Source organism: Amblyomma americanum, chromosome 7 (assembly GCF_052857255.1).
Source record: "Amblyomma americanum isolate KBUSLIRL-KWMA chromosome 7, ASM5285725v1, whole genome shotgun sequence".
Taxonomy (NCBI): Eukaryota; Metazoa; Arthropoda; class Arachnida; order Ixodida; family Ixodidae; genus Amblyomma; species Amblyomma americanum.
The window spans coordinates 181,321,175-181,338,116 of NC_135503.1; the positions used below are offsets into that span (position 1 = coordinate 181,321,175).

General features: G+C 49.4%; 1 protein-coding gene across 2 annotated transcripts in view; it reads right to left on the reverse strand.

Moving 5' to 3' along the window:
- The window catches only part of LOC144096778 (protein 5NUC-like), a 414,953-nt gene that overhangs the window by 142,930 nt on the left and 255,081 nt on the right, over positions 1-16,942 (reverse strand). For both annotated transcript variants that reach the window (XM_077629663.1, XM_077629662.1), the window contains one exon: positions 12,577-12,796. In XM_077629663.1, coding sequence (XP_077485789.1) covers positions 12,577-12,796 — 220 coding nt within the window. The remainder of the gene's footprint in view (positions 1-12,576; positions 12,797-16,942) is intronic.

Genomic DNA, 16,942 nt, shown 5'->3' on the forward strand with positions numbered 1-16,942 from the left:
CCTGTGGGCCCGCGAGCTCCGGAAACTGTTTGTGCCGCGAGCGCCCCGGCCTACCCTTGGCGCCACATGGTGCCAGCCTCGTCGCACACGAGGGGCTCATGTTCAGGCGAAGACGCACCCCTGTCGGACTTTAGATGTTTACGAGGGTCGCGAAACGCCGCTGTTCCCCTCTCCTCTCGCATAGGAACGCGGGTGGGTCTGGAATCCCGCAGTTTGGACAAGTTACCCCTGCGTTCTAAAGCGTGACCACGGCATTCGAAAATGCGACCTTCAACGGACAATGGGTGTATCCCTTCGGCAACGGAAGAAAGCAGCTGCTCCGGGAGTCAATCTGTACCTTCAAGGGCCTGGGGCCCTCTTTTTATGCGAAGCATACTAGCCGCACAACCGAGCTCTTCCTTGCTGCGCCGCGCGTGGCCGCGTAGCTACCACTTGACCTACATCGGCGCCCCACGTGATATGACGTCACAACAGCTGTGAAAGCTGGGGCTCAACTCGGGCGCTCGCTTGCGGACGCGCAGCCTCCGCCGGCGGCCTAACTCCCGCTCCTACCGCTAGGAGATACTGACGTCACGCAATTGTATAAAAGGCGACGCGCTCGTTGAGTCAGTTGAGCAGCGAGATGTCGGCCAGGGAGAGGGCGGCTCGCCAGACCGCAAAGCGCAAGTTACAAAGAGCCACGGAAACGGGAGAAGAACGAGAAGTACGGCTTGCCAAGCGACGTATGCTTCGCATCCTAGGCTTAACCATAAGCTAAGCCAGGCCATTTCTTCTTTTGGGTCAAATTCTCTAAATAAAGACCTAATTGCTAACCTTCACTTAGTCCGCAGCCCGTACCTCGCAACGTTATTTCCAATATTGAGAACAGAGTTAGTGTAGCGAGGCATTCCACACGCATCAATATGAAATCCGAGATCATTAGGGCCATAACGACCGACAGCGAGGTGCAGGGGAACTTGACAACGAGGAAGCAAATAAAGCTTTGAAGCAAAGCAAAGGGAGCGACTGCTCAGGCTCAGATAGCTACCGATCGGTTGAAGGACAATGAGAAGGAAAATTGGCCACGTATTGTGAATGCCTTATTAACCGATTTTGTAACTATTTTTCCCATATGTTATTGTTCAAATTGTTTACTTACCAACATGTGCACTACAACTGTATCAGTCAGAGCCCTTCCTGTTACAGTCCCTGATGGGACTTACAGTATCAAAAAAAAGAACAGCGGTATCTTGGAAGAAGGCTAGCATTCTCTTAATTCATAAACAAAATACTTCAACGACTAGAAAAATTAACACCAAACTACTTATATTCATTGCCTAAAAGTTATGTACACAGGCAATTAACAATAAGATCGGGCCACCATACACTGCAATAAGCAATAGGCCCCGGCTGTCTTTCGTAAAGGCTCCTCAATAATAAACCATATTCGCATCATTATTGAGACGACTAAAAATTGTACGCTGAACGTAAAAGCGCAAAAAACAAGGACGTAGAATAAGACACACAACACAAGCGCTCGTGTTGTGTGTCTTATTCTACTCCTTGTTTTTTGCGCTTTTACGTTTAGCACGGAAAACCAACTCGCCCAAACTCGGCCTTTATTAAAAATTGTACAGAATACATCCTTCATAGGTTATGAGAAGCATTTGGCTAAGACAAAGCTCAGCACTCATGCAGCCATTACGATAGCAGGCTGTAGAAGAGGAATCTCGAAAAATACTGGAATATATCTCGTGGCTGCAGAGCCATCATAGCCCTCGAGGGGAAATGCAATAAAAAAGTAGAGGTCACTGCGGCTACCCACATTGGAGGGATGCGAAAGCGTTGGTGTTCCCATTTCTATAATTAGTAATCTTATTAACTAGTTTTACTCTGATTGTAGCACTTAATCTCCTCAATCACCCATTTTTCAAATTTGGCGCCACGATTTGTTTTCAAATTTGGCGCCATGGTTCTTTTCCGCCGCCTTACTATATAGACCTCCTGCATGTTTGTAAACAAACGAGGTGGCGCTGCAGTCACTAGCGAGCTCGTGGTAGGCAAAAGGTCGGGGAGTGGCGTCGCGGTTAGGTGTTGAGCGCGGGTTTTCAAGGCTTGTAGGCGCGTTTCCAGTTTCTGCGAATCATAGCAATGGTCGATGCTTCCAACTTAGTAATTTGTTGAAGTACATGAGCTCGCGTTGGCCACGTGCGGCCTATAAAGAGAAATAGTTTGCCACTGTATTGTATATATGGTTAGTAGTAAACATGTAGAAAGCGTTCCTGCCGTTTATTTATGCGCTAGGCATTGAATAAAACAAGTTTTGACACTCTGCACTAGCCGGAATGATTTTACTTCGGGACAATAGTGAGGGGAAGTGCTGGCCTTGTTTCGTCGGAGCAGACATGCGCTCATCGTCTGCTGACATACGTACGTGTCGCGCTGTGCGAAAAGTGGGGATAGCGTCGTGTCCCTAATCTCCTCTTTCTCGCTTAGCGCTGTTTTTACCCGCATGACCACGCACCAGCCAGGCCGACTTGTCCTCTTGTTAAGCTGGTCGATTTGGTGAAAATTTTTGATTTCTAGAATTATTTTCTTTCCTAGCCCTGAAGTCTAGTTTCGTGACGAAAAATTATAGCAAAATATTGAGTACAAATTTATAAATTACGCTTTTTTAGAAGTGTGGTCGTAAAAAATTGTGCGGTAATTTCTTTGATTTCAGTGCCGCATTTCTTTGACCAAAGCGAAGATGCCATAAACGAGGGAATAAACTTTAAGGATTGTTTTGTGACCTCTCACATTTTCTGCGACTGGATCACTCACCTTCGTAATTCGCATGAAAATCAAATGATTCCATTTGTCACAAACTATTCCTGAGACGTTGAGGACCGTAATAAATCTCTCGATTTTTTTCCCTACACGTGCAGTACTGTGTTAGTTGTTTCTTGTAAGAAACGTTTTCATGTAACTATTGTCACGGACGCCGGTAGGACGTTCAATCCCTGGCAGAACAGTACCTGGCGAGCACACTGCGCAGAGCGTAGCCGGCAGGGCCTAGCACCGAGTAGAAGACAACGAAGTCCGGCGCGCGACAAAGGTCGAAGACAGACCGCACGGGGGAGCCGGTAGCGTGATGGCTAAACTAAGTGCGGCATTGCCCCTCCCCTCTGGAAAGGCATCGACTCGATGCCTGACAGTGAGGGGGAGCCACGTGTTGGTGTTAACAGAATCCCAGGCACCGAACGTGGTGAGAGTTGTCCTAGCGGGCATGGTATGGCTTGAGTCTTGCGACGTGCACAATTTCGGATGTCGGCGGGCGTCTGTAAGAACGAACACTCCCTTGCGGGCGCACTTCATACGTAACGTCGCTGAGTTGGCGGAGTACCTCGTAGGGGCCGAAGTAACGGCGCAAAAGCTTCTCGGAACGACCGCGCAGAAGGATGGGGCTCCAAACCCACACTTGATCGCCAGGCTGGAAAATGACTTCGCGGTGACGGAGGTTATAGCGGTGAGCATCGACTTCTTGCCGCACGCAGGTTCGTTGCCGAGCCAGCCGGCGGGCAGCCTCTGCATGGCGAACGAATGCATCAGCGTCGGCAACGGATGGGCGGGCAATATCGGGCAACAACATCGTGTCCAACATAGTCACGACTTCACGACCGTGTACCAAACGAAATGGCGTGAACCCCGTCGTCTCTTGAAGGGCAGTATTGTAGGCAAACGTGACGTACGGAAGGATTTCGTCCCAGTTCTTATGGTCGTCGTCGACGTACATAGAAATCATATCAGCGATAGTCTTATTGAGGCGCTCGGTTAGGCCGTTGGTTTGAGGATGGTAAGCTGAGGTCTTACGATGACTTGTGCCACTGAGCCGCATAACTTCCTGAGTAAGCGTGTACGTGAACGCTGTGCCTCGGTCAGTTAAAACAACATAAGGGGCGCCATGGCGGAGGACTATGCTGATGATGAAAAAGTCAGCAATTTCAGCAGCAGTGGCGCGGGGAAGGGCTTTCGTCTCAGAATACCGGGTGATGTAGTCGGTGGCAACCACAATATACCGGTTACCCAATGATGACGTGGGAAATGGGCCCAGTAAGTCCATGCCGACTTGGTGGAAAGGAATTCTCGGCGGAGCAATGGGTTGGAGCAAGCCAGCCGGCTTGAAAGGTGGTTTCTTCCGACGTTGACACTCGCGGCAAGTACGTACATAACGCTTGACAGTCGCAGAAAGCCTGGGCCAGTAATGACGGTGACGAACTCGTGCCATCGTTCGAGAAAATCCGAGGTGGCCGGAAGGAAGCTCTTCGTGGCATGCCTGCAAAACGTCAGTGCGGAGCGCCGTTGGAACCACGAGCAGGTAACCAGAGTGCGTCGGGGCGTAATTTCGTTTGTAGAGGACGCCATCTCGCAAGCAAAACGACGACAAGCCACGCGCGAATAGACGAGGCGGTAACGAGGCAGTACCCTCAAGATAATCGATGAGTGGCCGCAATTCCGTGTCGTCCCTCTGGTGTTGAGCGAGGTCGGATGTCGTCAGAGCACCAATAAAGAGGGGGCCATCTTCGGGGTCATCGGAGCTGGACGGGATAGGAGCACGGGACAAGCAGTCTGTATCGCTGTGTTTGTTGCCCGACTTGTAGACAACTGTTACATCAAATTCTTGCAAGCGAAGGCTCCAACGAGCTAGCCGGCCCGAAGGGTCTTTAAGATTCGCGAGCCAGCACAGTGAGTGGTGGTCACTCACGACCCGAAACGGGCGACCATACAAGTAGGGCCGGAACTTCGTTATCGCCCACACAACAGCTAGGCACTCCTTTTCAGTGGTTGAGTAATTGGCCTCGGACCGAGACAGCGTGCGGCTGCCGTAAGCAATCACACGCTCAACACCATCTTGCCACTGGACGAGGACTGCACCGAGGCCAATGTTGCTGGCATCGGTGTGAAGTTCTGTATCCGCCTCCTCGTCAAAATGGGAAAGAATGGGCGTTGTTTGTAGGCGTTTTCGGAGCTTTTCGAAGGCGTCCTGCTGTTCCTGTGCCCAGACGAAAGGCTGATCGTCTTTTGTCAGCCGTGTGAGAGGCTCAGCCAGCCTGGAGAAGTCTTGCACGAAGCGTCGGTAATATGCGCAGAGGCCAAGAAACCGGCGCACAGCTCGCTTATCAGTGGGCGTCGGGAACGAAGCTACAGCAGCCGTCTTGTCGGGGTCGGGGCTGACACCCTCAGATATCACAACATGGCCCAAAAACTTAAGCCGTTGGTACGCGAAGTGGCATTTTTCGGTCTTTAGAGATAGACCGGCAGATCGGATGGCCGTCAATACTGCACTCAAGCGTTTGAGATGTTCTTCGTAGGTCGCAGCGAAAATAACCACATCATCAAGATAGACGAGACACGACTGCCATTTGAGGCCAACCAGGACAGTGTCCATCATTCTTTGAAAGGTGGCAGGAGCGGTACACAGGCCAAAGGGGAGCACCTTGAACTCGTACAAACCGTCAGGCGTTATGAACGCGGTCTTTTCACGGTCACGTTCATCGACTTCGATCTGCCAGTACCCACTGCGTAGATCAAGAGAGGAAAAGTATCGGGCATGACGCAGGCGATCGAACGAGTCATCAATTCGGGGCAACGGATAAACGTCCTTTTTAGTAATCTTGTTGAGGCGACGATAGTCGACGCAGAATCGGAGAGTGCCATCCTTCTTGGCGACCAGCACAACGGGCGAAGCCCACGGGCTTGTTGACGGCTGGATAACCTCGTCGCAGAGCATTTCCTCAACCTGCCACCTCCCGTTCTTTCGCAGACACTCGATAGGGGTGGTGTTGTATAGGCCTCTCGCCTTCATCCACTACAATGCGGTGTTTAGCGACCGATGTTTGTCGAACTTTAGAATTGGTCGCAAAGCAGTCACGAAAAGAGTCGAGGATCATGTGGAGGCGGTGTTTCTGATCGGCGGTTAGGTCGGGGTTCACGTCAGTCATAACGGGGGCGTCAGACGTCGATGCATGGGTATCGTTGAGGGAGCAGGCGCAGTGGGAGACTGAGTCACTAATTTCATCGAAATAGGCTATGGCGGTTGCTTGCGGCAAGTGGCGGTATTCGGCGCTAAAGTTCGCAACAAAAAGCTGCGTTCGCAGTCCGTGGACGGAAGTAACACCCCGCGCAACGCAGACTTGTTGTCTCAGCAGTAACGACAGGTTACCTTCCGCAACCCCGTGAGGAGTGCGTGGGTTGGAGCATTCCACCGTAATAAACAAACTGGAGCGTGGTGGTAGCGTGACATTGTCATCAACCACGCGAAAAACAGGCCTGTCGGGCTCGCTGCTGTCGGCTATGGCACAATGAGGTGAGAACGTCACGACAAGTTCGCGGAGGTTGATTATCGCACCGTGTTCCCGAAGAAAATCTAACCCGAGGATGAGGTCCTTCGAGTAATGAGCCAACACAGCGAAGCAGGCAGTGAAGGTGACACCACGAATCTCCATTCTAGCGGTGCAGACGCCAAGCGGTGTCACCAGATGGCCTCCAGCTGTCCGGATGTGTGTTCCAGGCCAAGGTGTCAGTACTTTCCTCAGGACAAGCGTCAGACCACGACTAATGACGGAGAAATCGGCGCCGGTATCTACGAGAGCAGTCACGCGGCGGCCATCAACGATGGCAGAGATTTCAGCCGAAGCTTGGTCACCGTCAGAAACACGCTGTGTGAGGGAGGTCGGACTAGGGGATCGTTCTCGCGGTCGGGTTGGGGCGTCAAGCGGAGGCGTCTCCGTTAGTCGAAAAGTCGTCGGACTTAAGGGTCGTTCAGATTGTCCAATTGAGGCGTCAAGCGAAGAAGGCGTCTCTGGGCGTCGAAAGGTCGTCGCGGCGTGGGGTCGGAGGTCGGGTCGCATGCTAACGTCAATGAGCAGAGGATGTTCGTCATTATGTCCGGTGACGGCGGCCCTACCTCCGGGGGTCGCCGTCCTCAGTTTTCCCGGCGCGGGCTGGAGGACTGCCGGACGTAGGACTGGCGAACTGGTGAAGAAAACCGTCGAGGCGACGGTGACCTGGACTGACGTTGGACAGTGGGTACAGGTGGGACGTTGGCCGCTAGGTACTGATCGATCTCGCGGGGTCGTTCACCATAGCGCGGCAGGGGTGCGTCGGGCGAAAAGCCGCGCAGGCCAATCCGCCGGTACGGGCAGTGACGACGGATGTGGCCTGCTTCGCCGCAATGGAAGCACAGGGGCCTGTTGTTCGGCGTTCGCCACATGTTTGCCTTCGTGACGGGTGGGCGGTCGTCTGGCAGCGCTGTCGTATGCGGGAATCGGTGGGACGGCGCTGTAGGGGCAGGAGAGTAGAACACCGGCGGTGGTGGCGCAGGACTTCGCAATGTCTCGCTGTATGTCATCACATAGGGCGCTGGCGGTGGCGGTGGTGGAGTGGGCTGCACCGTGCGGCGTATCTCGTCACGGACAGCCTCCGAGATGGCGGTGACACTAGGAGGCTGCTCCACAGAGCGAAGCTTCTGCAGCTCTTCGCGAACGATGCTCCTGATGAGCTCTCGGAGGGAGGTGTTCTCATCCCCGGGCCTCGGCATGTGGCACTCCACAGCAGTGATGTTTGAGGAACGGCCGTAGAGCGCAAACCGCTGCTGCAGGGCGCGCTCCATGCCTGCCGCCTCCTTTGCAAAATCGGCGACTGTAGCCGGAGGATCGCGCACAAGCCCAGCGAACAATTGCTCCTTGACGCCCCGCATCAAATGGCGCACCTTCTTGGCTTCCGACATCGAAGGATCAGCGCGGTTGAAAAGCCGGGTCATGTCCTCCACGAACGTCGCCACGCTCTCGTTTGACTGCTGTGCTCTCGATTGCAGGGCCAATTCAGCACGCTCCCTCCGCTCGTTGCTGCTGAACGTATCCAGCAACTGGCGCCGGAAGTCTTGCCAGGTGTGGATGGCGGACTCGTGGTTTTCGAACCACGTCTTGGCGGCGTCCTGGAGGGCAAAGTAGACGTTCCGAAGCTTGCGTTCCTCGTCCCACAGATTAAATTCAGAGACCCTGTCATACCCATCCAACCAGTCCTCCACATCTTCAAACTTGTCGCCATGAATCGGCGCGGGCGTACGAGGCGAATGAAGAAGCAGCGGTGGCGAACTCACAGTTTGCTGGAAGGTCTGGCTGGCCACCGTAGAGGTCATCTTGCGGGATGGCGCGGCGAGGGGATTGTACTCGGGAGCTAAGCCTTTCAAGCGGCGGCTTGACTTGTGGACAGGTGTCGTGTCCAGGGGGTGTGGCTGAGCGCTGGAGGTTCCTGGGACCTCTTCGTACATAGATCTTACCCAGCAGCTGCACCAAAAATGTCAGGGACGCCGGTAGGACGTTCAGTCCCTGGCAGAACAGTACCTGGCGAGCACACTGCGCAGAGCGTATCCGGCAGGGCCTAGCACCGAGTAGAAGAGAACGAAGTCCGGCGCGCGACAAAGGTCGAAGACAGACCGCACGGGGGAGCCGGTAGCGTGATGGCTAAACTAAGTGCGGCACTATGCATGCATAAGTACTGATCATATAGAAAAAGAACTAATCGCGTCATCGTACAGAGCAGGGCTTTATGTACATGCTGGCATAAAAAAACTGCGCACTATCTACTCAATTATTTGACACCTTGGGGGTACTTGACGACGGTTGTAATTATAATTACCCAGAACTGCAGCAGGTATAGCTATAAATAAAAGGAATTACTGAAACTAGCGTAGGAATTTGATATTTGCACCAAGTTTAGTTACATATCGCATGCATGAATAACGAAAACACTTTTCATTGCCGCGTCCCCTCTCAATCTCGCCACGTGTCTGTTAGTAGCACGACTGCGGCTGCTTCGTTCCACACAAGCTTCGCGATCATGTACTACCTCATGAAACAAGGCACATGCATGATGCAATGAAAAAGCATATGGCGTTCATACTTGACAGCGCAAAAAAAACGAGGCCAAAAGCGAACGAGGAGACACGACCGTTTAGCACACTTAAGGTACGCTATTCTAAGCACACCAACGCGACCGCGCAAGATTGACACAACTTACCAGACTTCTTTTTACTCGAATGAAATAATTACGTCGTCATATCAAGAAACAGTTTCAAGTAAATATTAAATGTCATAAAACGCGCCATTAAAACATGGTGTGCTATTAACAAAAAAACGCATTCCTTGGGGGCGAGTGAACCTGTCGGCGCCCCGTGCACTCAGGCTCAAGGTGATAAGTACGTGTGCAGCTGCATATGTCTTTTTTTCCTTGAGCAATTATCAGCCTACTATCCTGAAGTTCAGGTGAATGAACGCAGTAACTTGCATGCTATTAAGTGCATTGAGTGGCAGTGCCTATCGACTCCCAGACTTCGCGCTTTACTACCATGGCCCAGTGCCTGTTAGCCAGTTTCCGAATGCGGCATTTATGCGCGAGAAACCTATCGAGGCTAATTTAATATTTTTTATGCTACTACGCGGATCCAGCAGTGACGCAGCTGGTCAATACATGCTGCTTCTGGAATGCACAGGCTTGAAGCAGCCGCCGGTAGCTGCGGCAGCTGCGGTAGGCACGGGCAAGCGGAACCTGTTTTGCCTACCATGCGACAGTCGCTGCTAACATCAGCGCCACCGCATCTTCGTGACGTCGCGGGGTGAAGGAGGTCCATACACGTCCAGCCTATTCAAACGTTTATTGACTCTTGCTTATAATTAATTACCTAAATTCCACACACCAATCAAATATTTTAATCGATTCCATTTCATTTATCAAACCCTTTTAAATTCATTCCAAATTTCAATCTCGCTTATTGCACAAATTCTTACTATTTTACCGTCATTGCCATTTTACCATCCACTCACTATATCGACGTCCGCGCTATTTCGACGTTTTTGTACATTTTTGGTTTTAATTAATTACCTAATCATCCTATAGTCATATTTTTTGCGCAGCATCCTCTCATTATCACCTTTAAATCACAACCCCACGTTTGGTGCGACGTCTTGTGAGAATGTCGCAACTGCTGCCCACACATTTTGCGGATACTCTTGCGGACACGACCCCGCCGACATAGCCTAGAAATGCTATCTCAATAATACTCCAATACAGAATGGTGTCACGCTAAGAAATAGGATCTCTAAATATTATTCGCCGCGTGTTTACAGGGGGTATTCTGAGATGCGCATTGGGGCGAGTTCGGATAAAAGTAATTGGAGAATACCCAAGTAACCTCCGATTTCCTGGTGGCATTATTGCTGGGAACGCAGGAGCCGAACTGCAAAGCATGAACGAGGACCTACACAGGTAAACTAGAACAGTGACTGTGAACATTATTATGAACAAATTAAATCAATTGAACATAACTTGCAAAAATGCTAGATGGTTCGTAGTTTCAAGAGATAATACAGCGAATTCGCAAGACAGATTCCTTTTTCTAACTTCCGGTTTTCTTGAGGGTCGCGTGTACTACCTCCTGAAATATGAAATGATCTTCAGCTACTTGGAAGGGCACAGCAGTTTACGATAAGCTGAGAAAGGTTATAACTAGTCAGGAATTTCATCTACTTAGGGCAAATAATGATAGCAGATCCGCATCGCGACAGCAAGAGAAGTAGGAGAATAAAATTGGGGTAGAGTGCATTTGACAGACACTCTCAGTCCAAGAATGGCAGTTCAGAAGTACCCTTCAAGAAGAAAGTACGTGAGATGTATCTTGCCGGCACTAGCCTATGGGGAGGAGACCTGGAGGATAAAGAAAAGGGTTGAGCCTAATTTCTGAACTCGGCGATGTACGAAAAGAAAATTCCAGTGGACACTTAAGCTCCGCCTTAAGTGTATGACGCGATAGTGGTAATTGGTTAATTAATGCCCATATGCGCAGAATTGGTCAGTCGCGACTTTATCTTCATAGATCTCTGGGAGTCCTCGTACCCCTCCTACCGCAGCGGTGCAGCAGTTAAGCGATGTGGAGTTGTCCTGTAATAGCAGGTGTAATAAGGGAGTTATTACTCATTGACATCCACCCGAGCGCAGCCATACAGTAACAAAGGAAAGCTATATGTCAATAAGTAACTACTTCCTTATTACAAATCTACACCACCTTGGGAGATTTCCCTAAACATTTCACCAACACTGTTCCCACTTAGAGTTATTGATCAATTCGCTCTCGCCCTACCATAAGCTTGCCGTCCAGGTTAGCTCAGTTGGTAGAGCGACGGCTCCGGTGTAGCGGTGGTCCCAGCTTTGAACCCCGGAGCAGGACGAATTTTTCTATAACTACGAAGTTTCCGAGAAAGTTGTATAGGTTTTCTTTGAAGCCGCATGGCTGCGCTTGGTGAATGTCGATGAGTAATTACTCCCTTATTACAAATTACTCCACCTAGGGGGATTCTCCTAAACATTTGACCTAATGGCAGGTGCTGCCACTAGTGGGGCTTGTGCGATCCAGGGTCCTCTTCACGAGCGACCCATCATTATTTAACTCCGTCCAGCAACTGTGGTCAGTTTTCTCACAATGCGATAGGCAGGTTGTGATGACGCGACAAGATCACGTGACCTAGGTAGCCCAGCCGGATGCTTTTGGACTCATTCGCTCAGAACCCGGACAACGCCGACGACAACGCCGGAGCTTCTGCTCACGGTAGCCTCGACACTGTCGCGTTAAAATGATAGGTATAACGTTAAGACATAGGAAGAGAGCAGAAGTGGCGAGAGGTCAAGCGTGAGTTAGTGACATCCTTGTGGAAGACAAGGAAAGAAATGAGAACGGGAAGGGTGTGTAAAAGTAATGCAAGCATCAGATGGTCTTCAACGGCAGCTGACTCGAGTCCAAGAGAAGGAAAGCGTGGAAAAGGCAGGAAGGAAGTCATATGGGCGGATGAGATTCGAAGTTTGCAGGCATAAGATCGCCAACGCTGACACAGAATAGACTTGATTAAGAGGATATGACAGAGGGTTGTGCTCTGCAGTGGGCGCAGTTATGCTGATGATGAGAGGCCTGACTGGCTCTAATCTCCTCTCGGAGAGAAATTTCGCTGTGATTGTCTATGCGCCATCATCTGGCTACCAGACGTACCCTGCCGCCCATAGTTGGCAGGTTTGTGACCTGCACCTTGTTCCTATCTGCACCAATAAAATGAATTAATCATTGCGAAATATGAAAATTACTTCAGTGCCACTAAATGTGCAACGTAGAAAACTAAAGGCTGAAGCAGGGGCGAGGAGACATGGGCATGCTGGTTGTAAGACAGCAGAAGCGAAACGACGTCTACAAGTTTGCTTTTGCGAAAGACATCTGTCCGGCTGTACTGCTTTGCATTTTGTCTCAGAGAAAAACTATTTTGTCGACTGTGCGGTTTTGATGTCCCGAAGATACCCCGGCTATAAAGGATGCCGCGGATGAGGGATCTGGATTAATTTAGGCCACCTCGCGCTTTGCAACGTACACTGATACCGACCAGCAGATAAGGGCTTTTGTGTTTCACCTCAATCATAACACGGCCACCTCGGCCGGATTCAAACCCGTTGCCTTGGGATGAGCAGCCAAAAGCCAAACCAATTGAACCACCACGGCGATATTTCAGAATAGATTCTCACCGGGGGACGAGAGCGCTGGGGTGTCCACAGTGATGGCGCCGATAATCCCAATGCGATGGCCTTGAACAGTCAGCACAGTGGACTTGTTAACGCTGCTTTCAATAGCCGGCTCGGCGCTGAAGTTGGCATTGCAGGCCAAAACCGGAACACTGCCCTTCAGCCTGCTCACAAACGGCTGCAGGCCACTGGGACCGTCGTCGAACTCGTGGTTGCCCAAACACTGCAGCAAAACAGCGCCACGTTCACTGCCTCGCACATGAAGGTGCAAATCAACCGGCTGCAATCGAGTGACTGCGTTATTGAGCACAGTCTTTAAGAGTCCACTTCGCGTTGGCTGACAGAACCCATGCCATCTAGCTCTTAAGCCCACTGAAGTTTTCGAATCCCATGGCAGTTTCCTACTCCTGAAATTAGTAAGCCTTAGCGAAACCTTGTTTTCAAGCTACGTTGGCCGCCATGGCAGCGTAAGAGTAGGACGGCGAAAAGAGAACCCCGCATGTCTATACTCCATCCCTAAAGCTCCTAGAAGCACTAGCTGCGATAAGTGCATAGGCATCGTACTGGCGCTGCGGAATGTAGTGCCAGTATAAAATACGCATGCTGGTGTATAGAATAGCGTGCTTTAAACTGCGAATGCTCTTAACGCTACTCCATATCAAACCTTAACGTATGATCGTGTTACGTACGTTATTTCCGGAGTTTTGCGTCTGTCACTCTTCCTGGTGTTCAAAATTGTCCCGAACCTTTTTAAGCCATCACGCGACGAACGAAAAAGACACCTTATTCGTTTTTTTTTTAAAGTGACGGCAGTTGAACCCATTCGCAGATATCCTCGAGAAAGATTCAAGATGCCGCAGGCCGCCTGTGAAAAGGGCCGTTTGCGGCAGTACCTGTATTTAATTTTATTAGATTTCTCGCGGATAAGTTTTAGCAGGGCGTTCTTGGCTGTCACCTGCAAAACGTGGCTGGCGTCACTGAAATTTCACAACGTTCTTGACAGATTTCTCAGGGCGGACGCGTCGGCATCCTCCGGACCTTATCATCACTCTCGTCTAGCTTGGACTCATGGACGCTCTGCGGCGCATGCGGCCTCTGCTTCCGCGCTCCCACCCGTGAACGGATACGCGGCATCCCCTGGTGCACGACAACTCAACACGGTCCGCCTGGTGTCTGTCGCAGCGTTTATAAAGCTTTCCTCTCATGTGTTTCCCTGCAGTCAGCTGCAAAACATGGCCGGTGTCACTGAGATTTCATTCCGTTCTTGACAGGTAGGTCTTTTGAACTGCCCTTAGCACATACACTTTGACTATGTTGCCGCTGACTGCATCGCAATGTCCTGTGTGTGTACGATATCGACAAGCCGATAGAGGGCAAATTCCTTGCCTGTTCAGTTTGCAAAGGAAATGTTTACCATGAAAAAATTGTTCCGCGATTACAGACAGTGCCTACATCAAAATGTCTACTGTTAAACGCGAAACATAGACGTGCCAGACCTGCAAATCTGGTCCAGGTTCAAGTCCTACTGATGGCTGATTGGATCTTCAGTTTTCAGCTATTAATATCAAAGTGAACCAACTTACCAGCACCGTTGAGGCGCTCATGGTGAAGGTTGAGGAACAGCTCTCTTTATAGGCAACATGTGAAAAGATGTCTGATACCGCGGCCGACATTCAGACTTCCATCGATTTCCTTTCCAAGAAGTACGTTTCTGTGCTGTCTACTATGAGTGCTAATCAAAACGAAGTAACTCAGCTTCGGACTCAAGTGGAGTCTATTTCCTCTGCAATCACACGACACGCTGAAATTCTTGAGCAAATTTCAGTTCAAATGAGAGAGCTCGAAATAGAACAATAAAGGAGACGTTATAATTTTGAAATCCATGTTCTCCCTTTGAAACCGAACGAATACTTGAAGTCCTTTATCTGCGACATAGCTGGACGATTGAAGGTAGCGAACTTCCAGGAAGACGAAATTTGCAAGATACATTGCTTGCCGACCAGGGAAAATCTAACACTAGCCCGGCTTTTCTTGTACAAGCATAGAACGCATAGGTGAAAGAAAAGTGGTTTAGCGCTCGGAAAGGTCTCTCGACTCTTGCTATGACCGAAAAATTTCCTCTTCTGTTCATCAACGAAAACCCGACACGGATGAACCGGGAGCTGTTCCGGTTGGCCTGCTCCAAAGGAAAAGCAAACGAATATAAATTCGTATAGAGGAGGAACGCAAAGATTCTGGCAAGAAAATCCGAGGGAGCGCCGGTCATTCGGGCAGAAAAGTTCTCGGAATTGGAATTGATTGCCTAGATATGGCTGACTTTGAATGTATCAAGTGCACGGACTATACGGATGTGCATAAATTCTTTTCTGACACCTCCACTAGCAGTTTTAAAGTTGCGCATGCGAACATTCGCAGCCTTCGGAAATACTGAAATCAGTTCTCTGCCATCACCTCATCATCTCGCCTAACGTCCGATGACTTTGTGCTAACAGAAATTAATTTTTCTCCGAGCAGCATCCCACAGTATTCTTTGCTGGGTTACCAAGCTTTTTCATACACGCGTCCAAGCAAAAAAAAGAGGAGGCATCGTAGTTTCCGTAACAGATGGGCTGCTATACAGTTAACATTTCCCTTTTCCCAAGCTGAAGTGCTCTCACTGCGATTGAGCGCGCCTGCTTTTTCGATGGTTGTTTTACCGGTTTACTGACCTTCTAGTTTTAATTCAAGGCTTTTTTTTCCGAACTTTATTCGGCATTATCAACCTTATCGCTTGAAGAGCACGTGTGCAACATCGGCGACATGATCATTGACTTTTGCGCCCAACAGTAGGGTTGGTTGCTGTTTACCTCGACAGTCTTTCCAAATGGGGCTTAGAATGTGGCATCTAACAGGTGACTCGTGAGGAACTTTTGGCCGGTAAGCTAGTCGTATCATGCATTGCTAATGTTATCTTTCGTGCTCAGATTCTAGCTGTAAACTCCGCTGTAGTAGAAACTAAACTTGCTCATCATTACTGTGTTTGTGGCTCATTGAGTTGTCCACATAGTGCGACAGTACCCACACTTTCTCCTAAACTAATTTCGAAGCTCGATCCGAAAAAAAAATTCAAAGGCTGGTGGCTCATTATGACTGGAAGTCTTTTTTAGTAGTTGACCTTTATGGAAAACCCGTAGAAGTGTTTCAGAGCTTACAAGGAGCTTAAAAGGAACAATTTTCGTCAAACAAGGTAACATGAACAACAAGTGGATGTCGCCTGATATACTAGCTGAAGTAAAGGGAAAATACTTGCTCTGGGCTCAATGTAAGCGTGCCCCGAAGTGTCCAGACCTACGAATCAAATTTAAGTAGACGAGGAATAAAGTTAACGCCATAAACCGGTCTGCAAAGTGCATACATTTTAGAGAAAAGTTTGAAGCTGCCAGTCACAGCAGTAAGATAACATGGTCCCTAATTAACAACATTAGAGGTGCTAATACGCGAAGTAATCTACAGAATTATTTCCTCTGGAGTTTATCTAGTGGTGGACAGAGTATTGCGGATGAGTTTAAATTACTTCGGTCATGTAGCTAGCATTACAAACTTGCAGGTAGGGTTGTGCTCTTTGCGCCACAGTAATAATGAATCATTATTTCTGCCTTTACATTCCCAGGAGGAACTAAGGTGTACTATTTTCAGTTCAAAATGTAATAAATCTCCGGGAATTGATAGCATTTCCTTGAACGACTTGCGTAGAACTTATGAATACTTCCAAGAAGTTTTTATAGCACTGATAAATCGCATAATTTCAAGTGGTGAAATGGATGTAAAACTAAAAACTGCAATAGTTATACCTGTTCATAAAAGTGGTGCGCGTAACAAGATTGAAAATTATCTCCCGATTTCAATTTTGCATTGCATTGCTCAAATTCCAGAAAAACAATTATCAACTAGGACGTGTTTTCTAGAAAATCACCGCTTTTCTTCACACTCACACCCCCCGGCATGATTCCTCCGATTAGCTGAATGCTGCTTTCGATAATAATAAAGTTGCTTGTGCGGTAATTCCTGATTGTAGCAAGGCTTTCGATGGAGTTCATCACGGTCTGCTGTTACAGAAGCTCTTCTTGTTATGATTTCGGGGTGCCTTCTGGTCGTTGTTGGCAAATTTCCTTCGAAATAGGCGTCAGATTGTCTCAGTTGGGCTAATTCGAAGGGCACCGTCAACTATTAATGCTGGGGTCCCGAAGGGCTGAATGCTGAGTCTGTTATTATTCAATATTTGCATAAATGACCTCCACACCATGATACCCGTTTCTCGTTATCAATACGCCGATGACACGACGATTTTAACTTCTGCCAGCGGCTACTGTGATGCGAGTTCTTCTTTAAA